The sequence below is a fragment of the Salvelinus fontinalis genome, chromosome 35 (assembly GCF_029448725.1).
Source record: "Salvelinus fontinalis isolate EN_2023a chromosome 35, ASM2944872v1, whole genome shotgun sequence".
NCBI classification, from domain to species: domain Eukaryota; kingdom Metazoa; phylum Chordata; class Actinopteri; order Salmoniformes; family Salmonidae; genus Salvelinus; species Salvelinus fontinalis.
The window spans coordinates 7,309,537-7,321,055 of record NC_074699.1 but is presented as its reverse complement, the minus strand read 5'-3'; the positions used below and the strand labels follow the sequence as shown (position 1 = coordinate 7,321,055).

Here is an 11,519-nt window from a genome sequence, read left to right as displayed (position 1 = left end):
TAACAGTTAGTTGAAAACAGTCTCTTTCTGGAACCCTTTGTGTAAGTCATGGTAAAAAATTAAAATAAAAGATAATAGGGCTGCTTGTGTGTGTGCTGTTCTGCATTCTGAGGGTGGAAACTTCCATCTGGACTGGGTCCCTCTCCCATAATTTTCCCTGTGTAAGCACTAGTGTTATTTTGGGGAACTGACACAGAGGACTTGTGAAGAGCAGAATCAACAACCTCGCTTCTGAATTGTCTAAACAGTTTATTTTAAGAAGGAAAGGCTCAATTGTTGTGTTAACTTCTCTTCAACTTTTAAAATGTGAAGTCGGTTGTGTAGATCAATAAGAAAAAATCGAATTTATTCACTTTTGAGATAAAAGTAGGCACTGGGGGTGAATTTGTACTTTTCTCAAGTGGGCTACTTTTGCATCTACTTGAGTAAATGTCATTTGAGAAAGGGACAGAAATTTACTTGGGTGGTCCAAAATAGGGGAGGGTTGTCAAACTTATTTTTGATGCTTTGGGGAGGGTTGTGTGTTTTTTTTTTTTTATTGGGCACAGGGAAGGGTAGTGCATTTTCCCCCTGGTTTACATTTGCTCTTTTAATTTTAACTAGGCAAGTCAGTTAAGAACAAATTCTTATTTACAATGACAGCCTAGGAACGGTGGGTTAACTGCCTTGTTCAGGGGCAGAACAATAGATTTTTACTTTGTCAGCTCAGGGATTCAATCTAGCAACCTTTCGATTAATGGCCCAACAACCTAACCATTAGGCTACCTGCCGCCCCGGTAGGTGGATCAATTGCCCAGATCTGCAATAGGCCAACTAACAATCATACCACACATATGCAATGGAAACCCATTTAACTTGTATTTTTTTATTCGGTACATGGGAATTTAACCTCAGTTGTTTTTATGTGCACTAATTATTTACATAAGCGCAGACTTTTGTCCACAATTCAATTTGATGGAAATACATCTTCTGATGGGAAAATGTGCAGATTTTTACATTTTCGCATGAAAATCTGTCGCAAATTGAATGGAAATTGAGCATTTTTTGTGTCTATGTAAAAAAAAAAAAAAAAGTACCACAATGGAAATAAGTACCAGAATTAACTGTGCAATCCCGGGCACTTTTAAAACTCGTTGTACTGTGTGTACACTCTAGTGCACAAACATCCTAATATTTTTCCTCAGAACAGCCACAATTAGTCGGGGGGGCGTGGCCTCTACAAGTTGTCAAATGTGTTCCCAGGGATGCTGGCCCATGTTGACTCCAATGCTTCCCACAGTTGTGTTAAGTTGGCTGGATGTCCTTCGGGTGGTGGACCATTCTTGATACATACGGGAAACTGTTGAGCATGAAAAACCCAGCAGCGTTGCACTTCTTGACACACTGAAACTGGTGTGCCCTGGCACCTACACAGGTCAAAGCAACTTACTGTAAATATTTGGTCTTGCCCAATCACCCTCTGAATGGCACACATACACAATCCATGTCTCAATTGTCTCAAGGCTTAAAAATCCATCTTTAACCTGTCACCTCCTCTTCATTTACACTGATTGAAGTGGATTTAACAAGTGACATCAATAAGGGATCATAGCTTTCACCTTGATTCACCTGGTCAGTCTATGTCATGGAAATACCATGTTTTGTACACTCAGTGTATATGTACACTGACCAAAAATAAGTGGACACCTGCTCGTTGAATATCTAATTTCAAAATCATGGGGATTAATATGGAGTTGTTCCCCGCTTTGATGCTACAACAGCCGTCACTCTTCGGGGAAGGCTTTCCACTAGATGTTGGAACATTGCTGTGGAGACTTGCTTCCATTCAGCCACGAGCATTACTGAGGTTGGGCACTGATATTGGGCATTAGGCCTAGCTTGCAGTCGGCGTTCCAATTCATCCCAAAGGTGTTTGATGGGGTTGAGGTCAGGGCTCTGTGCAGGCCAGTCAAGTTCTTCCACACTGATCGAAGGAAAAAAAATACATTGTCATGCTGAAACGGGAAAGGGCATTCCCCAAACTGTTGCCAAGATGTTAGAAGCACAGAATAGTCTAGAATGTCATTTTAAGCTGTAGCATTAAGATTCCCATTCACTGGAACTAAGGGGCCTAGCTCAAACCATGAAAAACAGCCCCAGATCATTATTCCTCTTCCACCAAACTTTAGAGTTGGCACTATGCATTCGGGCAGGTAGCGTTCTCCTGGCATCCGCCAAACCCAGATTCGTCCGTCAGATGGTGAAGCGTGATTCATCACTCCAAAGAATGCGTTTCCACTGCTCCAGTCCAATGGTGGCGAGGTTTACACCCCTCCAGGCGACGCTTGGCATTGCGCATGGTGATCTTAGGCTTATGCGTGGCGGATCGGCCAAGGAAACCCATTTCATGAGTTTCCTGACAAACTGTTCTTGTGCTGACGTTGCTTTCAGAGGCAGTTTGGAACTAGGCAGTGAGTGTTGCAACTGAGGACAGACAATTTTTACACCCTACGTGCTTCAGCCCTCGGTTATCCCGTTCTATGAGCTTGTGTGGCCTACCACTTCGTGCCTGAGTCGTTGTTGCTCCTAAGCGTTTCCACTTCACAATAACAGCACTTACAGTTGACCAAGGTAGCTCTAGCAGGGTAGAAATTTGCCGAACTGATTTGTTGGAAAGGTGGCATCCTGTGATGGTGCCACGTTGAATGTCATTGAGCTCTTCAGTACGGCCATTCTACTGACAATGTTTGTCTATGGAAATTGCATGGCTGTGTGCTCGATTTTATACACTTTTATACAACACATCCACTAAGTTGAAAGGCTGTCCACATACTTCTGTATATATAGTATTTTTTTACTGACAAATAAAATCAATCAATCCAAACTGTGCATAGGCCATTTGATGAATGTAAGAGACATCTGTTACAACACACCAAAAAGTTTCATGACATTCAGAGATTGTCAAGCCAAGCATTCGATACTGGGTATAACCTGTTTGGGCTAGGGGGCAGAATTTTCACGTTCGGATGAAAAGCATGCCCAGAGTAAACTCCTTGCTACTCAGGCCCAGATGCAAATATACGCATATTGTTAGTAGTATTGGATAGAAAACACTCTGAAGTTTCTAAAACAGTTTGAATGATGTCTGTGAGTATAACAGAACTCATAACATATTTTGCTGTTAACCGTACATAAATTATTATTTTCTGAACCAGTTCAGTGCAGATGTAAAGTAATCATTCATCGAAAATCAAGGCAGGTCCTTGTTCACAGGGAAACCCATAATATTTATGACAAAATCTGAAACATGTGACCAGAACTGGGACACAACAGGACATTCCCAAAACATGTGCCAATGGCATTCATACTGCATCACATCCATTCTCGAGTGACACCAAATGGAGAGATTGGAGTGGGAATCAGCTTCATCTTAAAATGTCTAAATGGGGTTGCACAACTTTGTTATATAAGCAGGTGTGCTGGGTTAGCCAATTTTCCCAAATTGTATCCCTGTTCAGGTCTTGCCCCAACCTCTCCATTTCACAGTTCCATACTTGAGTGACACCCAAAGTAGAGCATGTAACACACAGCAGGGAATCATAAATGCCATATACCATTTAGAAATACATTTTTCATTTTTTAAAGTCAGTTAAGAACACATTCTTATTTACAATGACAGCCTAGGAACAGTGGGTTTAATTACCTTGTTCAGGGGCAGAACAAACCATTTTTACCTTGTCAGCTCAAGGATTCAATCTAGCAACCTTTCAGTTACTGGCCCAACACTCTAACCACTAGACTACACGAAGGGTCAATCCATGTAAGCATTATGTGGGATGTTACTGGGGCTCCACAAGCTTTTGACAAAGCTCCTAGCTGTAGGTTTAGGAACCATGAAAAACCTGGACGTTAATATATTTGTTTGAGGTCCTGTAAATAGATTAGCTCCATATCAATATACTGTATATGTCTCGCAAGGTATGCACAACCTTATCCACCCACAATGGATATATAAAAGGCGTAATATTTGTCAACAGGTTATGATGTGAAAATATTTTTTTACGTTGGGGAAATTTTGAACTGTCCCTAATGGTGCATTTGTATTTAGAGTGCTCAACCGACCTCTGAGGTTATACACTGAGTGTACACAACATGTCATAGACTGATGTCACTTGTTAAATCCACTTCAATCCGTGTAGATGAAGTGAAGGGGACAGGTTAAGAAGGATTTTTAAGTCTTGAGACAATTGAGACATGGATTGTGTATGTGTGCCATTCAGAGGGTGAATGGGCAAGACAACAGATTTAAGTGCCTTTGAACGGGGTATGGATAGTAGCTGCCAGCAGCATGGTTTGTGTCAAGAACTGCAACACTGCTGGGTTTTTCACGCTCAACAGTTTCCTGTGTGTATCAAGAATAGTGTACTACCCAAAACTGGGGTTCAGCTCAATATTAGGAAGGTATTTTGAATGTTTTGTACACTCAGTGTAGGTTCTAAAGTTACTTTTCAAATGACGTCATGGTCAGGTTGTATACTGGTTTTGTTAACGCCTTCTAAGTTACCAGATAAATAATACTATCTGACTTGATAAGAACCTAAATATGATGTCTTTCCTAATCTAATCATGAAATATACATCTTTATATGTTTCTACAGAAAACCAGTTTACAACCAGAAAATGATGTGCAGTAGTTCAGCATGATGTTCTGTGCAGTAGTTCTGCATGATGGGAAAATGACAATAAGAACAGTATTTATTTTTAACGGTCTCGTCACACAAAACCATGACACCATGTTACCAACACCCCACCATATCACCTGCGAAAAATGTTATTACATTTTTTTTTATATAACTAATGCATGCTTTAACTGTCCCAACTACCTAATTACCATCACTGTAATGCACTACCTTTAATTTTCTAGGAACAATTGCAAAATATCATATTTCTTTGTGTGATAGTTCTCAGACAATCCAAGGAGAGGCAAGCTAGAGAAGAAGTAGAAGAAGAGGTAGAAGTGGTCCTTAAAGGTAAATCATGTTTTTTATTTTTTTTATATCAATTCAAATCTATCTACGTCCTTTTTTTTACAGTTGGGGGGGATTGATGTACTGATGTAATTAGTAATTCAATAATACCCCAAAATAAGCCCAAACTTAATTTCCTAATTCCCTGGCTGGCATATGAAGTAAAAACCTACTGTATCTGTGGACATTGTGGGGTGGTTTCCTGGACTAGTCCTGGTGGTTAGGCCAGGACTAGGCTTAATCTGTGTCCGGGAAACCACCCAACAGGATTTGTGCTCTAATTTTACATGAAAAGGAGAAGGAGGCATTTGTTCACAGGATCATGTCTTTACTTACAGCGATGAGGGATGCACAATCCACGAAAGAGGCAGAAAATAAGAAATTGGAGGACAAGACGGAAAAGAAAGAGGAGCAGGCCGTGGAGAAAGCAAAGCCTGAGGCAAGGCCCAGTGTGAAGAAAGCAGAGAAGACAGGACCCAAAGGTAAGCTAGGCTTGCAGTACTGTTTGTCTCTATGGCTTCTACCAAATGATAATGGAATTTACATATCTATAGAAAATCAAGCCTTCCTTACATTTACATTATTCTTAACCACAATAAACATACCGTAAGTAGCTTGTGGGACAGTGAATTAATAAGTAAGTAAGCCTTGGACAAGGAACGGCCCATAGGGTCAGTCAATTAATAATTGTCAGTTAGCGTTCCCTATATGTAAATAGACTATCTTGGACATACAGTCCTAGCTTCATGTTACGCTATCAGTGTTAATCTCATTGCCATGCATGTCCTTTTCCATTACGTATAGCAAGCACATGATGATCCACATGATAGGCTACTATATATAGCGGATGTGTGTTATGACGTTACTTGCTGCTGTGCTTGAGAATATTGTCATCTAAGGATAGTTACAATAGTAGTCAATCACCGGCAGGTAGTCTTTGCCATTCAGCTGAAAAAGATCTGTACCAACCTTTTGCTATGGAGCTTTTGGCAGGTTGGCGAGTATCATCTTTCACTTCCCCAGAGAAATGTGGTAATGTTTCTGACAGGTTTCACATCATTCTCTCAATGTCCATGTTTCTTTCAGGTCAGTAGACTGTATCCCTTGCTCTCCTTTCGCATTTTTTGATTCTGAGGTGGCCCTAGTGTATCCTTTCGAGCAGTTCCTGTCACAACGTCTGCATTTTCTCTTGTCTGAGCAGCAGTCTGTTTACAACACTGAGTTCTGACCTGATCTGGTAGTATTGTGATCACAAACCTATGGGCCAGCTATGATGTATGTTGGCGTTGACTGTCTGCACCATTGTGTCTTTTGCTCTCGTCTGTACTCTGTTTTGATTTAGAGTCTGATACAGGAAGAGAAGCAGCCATCATATTCACATGAACATTAATATCATCATCTGTAGTGATCACATTACTCACTGTGCTCAGTGCAGGTGCTAGGGATAGTGCATCTGCAGTTGTATTTTCATCATGAGCTCGTGTATATTAGGCGACATCTCGTTTCAGTTATTTTGATGGTGACTATCAATGATGGCTTGTGCTCGGTCTTAGCTGTGACGGTAGGTAAGCCGTACACAAAGCTCTGGAACTTGTCACATCCAAACACCATGCCTAGACATTCCTTTTCTACCCGGGTGTAATGACATTCGGTTTCAGTCATTGTTCTCAAAGCATAGACTACTGGCTTTCAATTTTCTCCTTCCACCTGTAGTGGAACCAAGACAAGGCCATTTTTCCATGTGTCTTTTGATATCTTTGTTATTTTTAATCGGGTCGAAAAAGTTGAGTACTGGCTCTGAGTTAAGTGTTGTTTTGAGCTTTTTCTATTCCTGCTCATGTTTTGTAGTCCATGCAAACTCATTTGTTTTGTGTAACAACTCTCTTAGGCCGGCTGTTTTGAATGACAAGCTTGGTAAGAATTTGCAGACTAAGGTGATCATCCCCATGATGCCCTTTCATGTCATTGGGTTGGGGTATGTCCAGTATGGCATGAACTTTGGTCTCATCTGGCTCTACCTCTTCAACATTCAACCTGTATTCAGGGACTATGATTTCCTTGATGCCAAACTAACACTGTTCCGTTTCAATCAATTTCGCTGTATGCTCCGTAACACTTTTGTCAGCCTTTTGTTGTGCTCTTGTAGTGTGAACTCCCACATGATGACATCTACGTAGACCCTGACGCCTTTACTATTCTATGATAGAATAATGGCGCCGATAGATTGGGAAGCCGTGCTTCTAGCCCCTAGGCAAATTTGCACTTTTGGATATCAGAGCAGCGGTAACTCACCAGCATTACCAGCATTACGACCAGGAATACGACTTTCCCGAATCTGATCCTTTGTTCGTACCCCCCAGGGCAGTTGAACTGATTCTAGAGGCTGACCCAAAACAACGCCGGCAGAGAAGAGGTATTCGGAGTGGACTTCTAGTCTGATTAAGTAGGCGCACACACCACCCACCGCTGCCGAGTATATTACTCGCTAATGTTCAGTCTCTGGAAAATAAAGTTGATGAGTTCAGGGTGAGTAGTTCCTTCCAAAGAGACATCAGGGAATGTAACATATTCTTTTTCACGGAAACATGGCTCTCACTGGATATACAGTCTGAGTCCTTACAGCCAGTTGGGTTCTCAGTTCATCGGGCAAACAGGAATAAATATCTCTCCGGGAAGAAGAAGAATTGGGGTGTACAGTGTTTCCTCAACTATAAGTTTTGAGATTATGGTGTCGGATTTAGCGGTAATTTGTGGTTTAGTACGTTACCCTGCGCCACTGCTTCATTGCTCCAGACCACCGCAAGGGGAAGTTAGATCATTTATTATGCATTTGGAAGCTGTAAAAATATATATATATTCCATGATATTATTAAGATATATATGTTGACTGAATATAAGCAGCAAGTGATGTTTGCTAAATAATCAAGTTGATGGCGCAGTCATATAACCTCGGCTCTTACAGTTGAAGTCGGAAGTTTACATACACTTAGGTTGGAGTCATTAAAACTTATTTTTCAACCACACCACACATTTCTTGTTAACAAACTATAGTTTTGGCAAGTCAGTTAGGACATCTACTTTGTGCACGACACAAGTCATTTTTCCAACAATTGTTTACAGACAGATTATTTCACTAAATCACAATTCCAGTGGGTCAGAAGTTTACAACATTAAGTTGACTGTGCATTTAAACAGCTTTGAAAATTACAAAAAATGATGTCATGTCTTTTGAAGCTTCTGATAGGCTAATTGACATCATTTGAGTCAATTGGAGGTGTACCTGTGGATGCATTTCAAGGCCTGCCTTCAAAACCAGTGCCTCTTTGCATGACATCATGGAAAAATCAAAAGAAATCAGCCAAGACCTCAGGAAAAAAATTGTAGACCACCACAAGTCTGGTTCATCCTTTGGAGTAATTTCCAAATGCCTGAAGGTACCACATTCATCTGCACAAACAATAGTACACCATGGGACCACGCAGCTGTCATACCGCTGAGGAAGGAGATGCGTTCTGTCTCCTAGAGATGAACGTACTTCGGTGTACCACCATAGCACACCATAAAAAACGTTGGCTAAACTGGAACACAAGCGCCAGCCCATGGCAAATTAATGGAATCAAACATTCGCAGAGCCTGTTCTGACTAGAGTGATGCTTAGAATTCCATAAAAAAATATGTATCCCTTTTTATTTTACCACTACAATCTGTTCGTTGGACGAAACTGGAAAAAACAACTTGTGTAGGATGTAAACATCCGCACCTCGATGGTGTCAACTGTGCTTATGTCTGCGTAATGAAAAAGTAGGGAAAAAATAAAAACGTATATTTCTGGTCTAGCGATCGATGACAAATGAGCTCGCTGCCCAGACTTACATAATTACAAAGAGCAAATTCTCCTGATTAAAATGGTTCCTGCGTAACAGTTTTAGCTTCTGTCCCTCTCCTCGCCCCTACCTGGGATCGAACAGGGGACCCTCTGCACACATAGACAACAGCCACCCTTGAAGCATCGTTACCCATCTCTCCACAAAAGCCACAGCCCTTTCAGAGCAAGGGGAGCAACTACCTCCAGGTCTGAGCGAGTGACGTCGTTTTAAACGCTAGTAGCGCGCACCCCGCTAACTAGCTAGCCATTTTGCACCGGTTACACCCGACTTGAAAAAAATCTAAATATACACATTGCGAGACATTTGGTAAAATAGACAGACATGCCTATATTTCCCCCATAGGAAACCGCAGAGTTCCAATATTATTTTTGTTGTATACATTTCAACTATAAAACAACATGAGCAGGTCTCATTGCCAACAATTGTGAAGCAGGCATTGTGACGTTGAACAATAAACTGGGAATATAACGATCGGAAGGCGAGTTGGTGACACGGTGCTCAATAGAACTAATAGGAGCTGGCAGGGTGAAAAATGCACTAAAAAAGGCCTGTTTTTTTGCGATTACATAAAAAAAACGGCCTTACCAGCTCTGCTAGGGCGAGTAATATGGTCAGAGTGGTCTCATTTGTATCTGGAATTAGCTAGCCAACGTTAGCTTGGGTGCTTGACTGCCGTTGTAAGGCCAGAACGTTCAAATCAACCCGAATCCTCGGCCCGAACGTCCAGTGTGCGCTCCGAGAGCAAAACGGTCTGAATTTACACACTGACAATTCTTCTCTGAATGGAAACACCATAATATTAATCAAATTAATTTAGCCAAATTTCTTAAAATCAATCCCATATACTATGTTATTACAAAAAAGGTTTTAAATTCTATGTAATGCCATTACGGAATACTATCAAATGCTTCTCAAAGATGCCCTCTGGTGGTCATACTAGCAATAACTGCCAGTAATAGAAGAAATGGCTGATAATTAAATGACTTGCCACAGAATGCTGCAGCAGCACCTACGGGTGTGCCGCAGTATGACACAACTTTCAAAGGAGGAGTTACTGTAGGTGAACGATAAGACACTGGGAATCTCGGCACTATTTCATCAGAGTTGGCGTCTGCTGCTGCTGCACTGGAACAGTTGATGAGGTAGACTCTCTTTACCAGCCCCGGATCCTCACATGCTTTGTCAAATAAAATAAAATGTTATTTGTCACAAGCGCTGAATACAACGGGTGTGGACCCTAACCGTTAAATGCTTGCTTATGAGCCCTTGCCAATGATGCAGAGTAAAAAAAATAATACCAGTACCAGTCCCAGATCAATGTGCAGGTGTATGGGGTATTGTGAGGTAGATATGTACATGAAGGAAGGTTAAAGTGACTAGGCCTCAGGATATAAAAGAATAACAATAAAAGAAAGAACTGAGTAACACCAGCATATGATTAGTGTAAAAGTGTGTGTGTTGTGTCAGTATGTTTGTGTGTGTGAATGTGTGTTTTTGTGTCATAGATAGTCCGGGTAACCATTAATTAACAATTATCAGGCTATTTAGCAGTCTTACGGCTTGGGAGCCTGTTGGTCCGAGAGCTGATGCTCCAGTTCAATTTGCTGGACAATAGCAGAGTGAAGAGTCTATGGCTTGGGTGGCTGGAGTTCTTCAGGCCTTCCTCTGACACTGCCTAATTTAGAGGTCCTGGATGGCAGGGAGTTCGGCCCCAGTGATGTAATGTTAGTCTCTTAGCAGAGAATCGTGTCCATCAGGAACAACAAAGATGACACGGTGTACTCTCCCTTTAACAACCACCTGGAGTCAGCATATTCCTTTTGTGTCATGGTCTATCCATTATTTGCCTTCATTGGCACTGTCTTTTTGTGTATCTGTAGCATTTCTGTCATTGCTTTGATTAAGTTTGCTTTAGCCCCAGTATCTAGTTTAAATTCATGTCCCACTAACCTGTAGTGGTACTATCCATTTGTCCTCCAATACTGCATTTACCTTTGTCTGTTGAGTATTTTCTTTAACCATTTACACTCGTGGGAATTGGCCTGTGTTTATAGTGCTAAATTTAAATGTTTCTTACAGAAAGAATATGAAAAGCATATGCACAACCATGGTAGCAATTGAAAGGGAACAGTTTGGAGAGTATGGGAAAATTATTAGACCAGAGGTGAGGACACAACAGTTCACCTGACTCAAGACTGAATCCAAACATTACACTGTTGATTTCATGTGCATTTGACAGTTACTATACTTTTTGACGCATTTGTGGATACATTCAGTAACATGATAAGAATATACCTGTGGGGTAGGTGACACATAAGACAAACAAACCTTCCAGTTCTCTGCTGCCAATGACTGGAACGAACAACAAAATCTGAAACTGGAAACACTTATCTCCCTCACTAGCTTTAAGCACCAGCTGTCAGAGTAGCTCACAGATTACTGCACCTGTACATAGCCCATCTATAATTTAGCCCAAACAACTACCTCTTCCCCTACTGTATTTATTTATTTATTTTGCTCCTTTGCACCACATAATTTCTATTTCTACTTTGCACATTCTTCCACTGCAAATCTACCATTCCAGTGTTTTACTTGCTATATTGTATTTACTTCGCCACCATGGCCTT

The 11,519-nt window shown here is 41.1% G+C and overlaps 1 protein-coding gene across 1 annotated transcript in view; it reads left to right on the top strand.

Moving 5' to 3' along the window:
- Nucleotides 1–11,519, top strand: part of LOC129834116 (triadin-like) — a 54,768-nt gene that overhangs the window by 1,243 nt on the left and 42,006 nt on the right. Inside the window, exons 2-3 of the mRNA XM_055898866.1 lie at nt 4,940–5,008; nt 5,344–5,487. Coding sequence (XP_055754841.1) covers nt 4,940–5,008; nt 5,344–5,487 — 213 coding nt within the window. The remainder of the gene's footprint in view (nt 1–4,939; nt 5,009–5,343; nt 5,488–11,519) is intronic.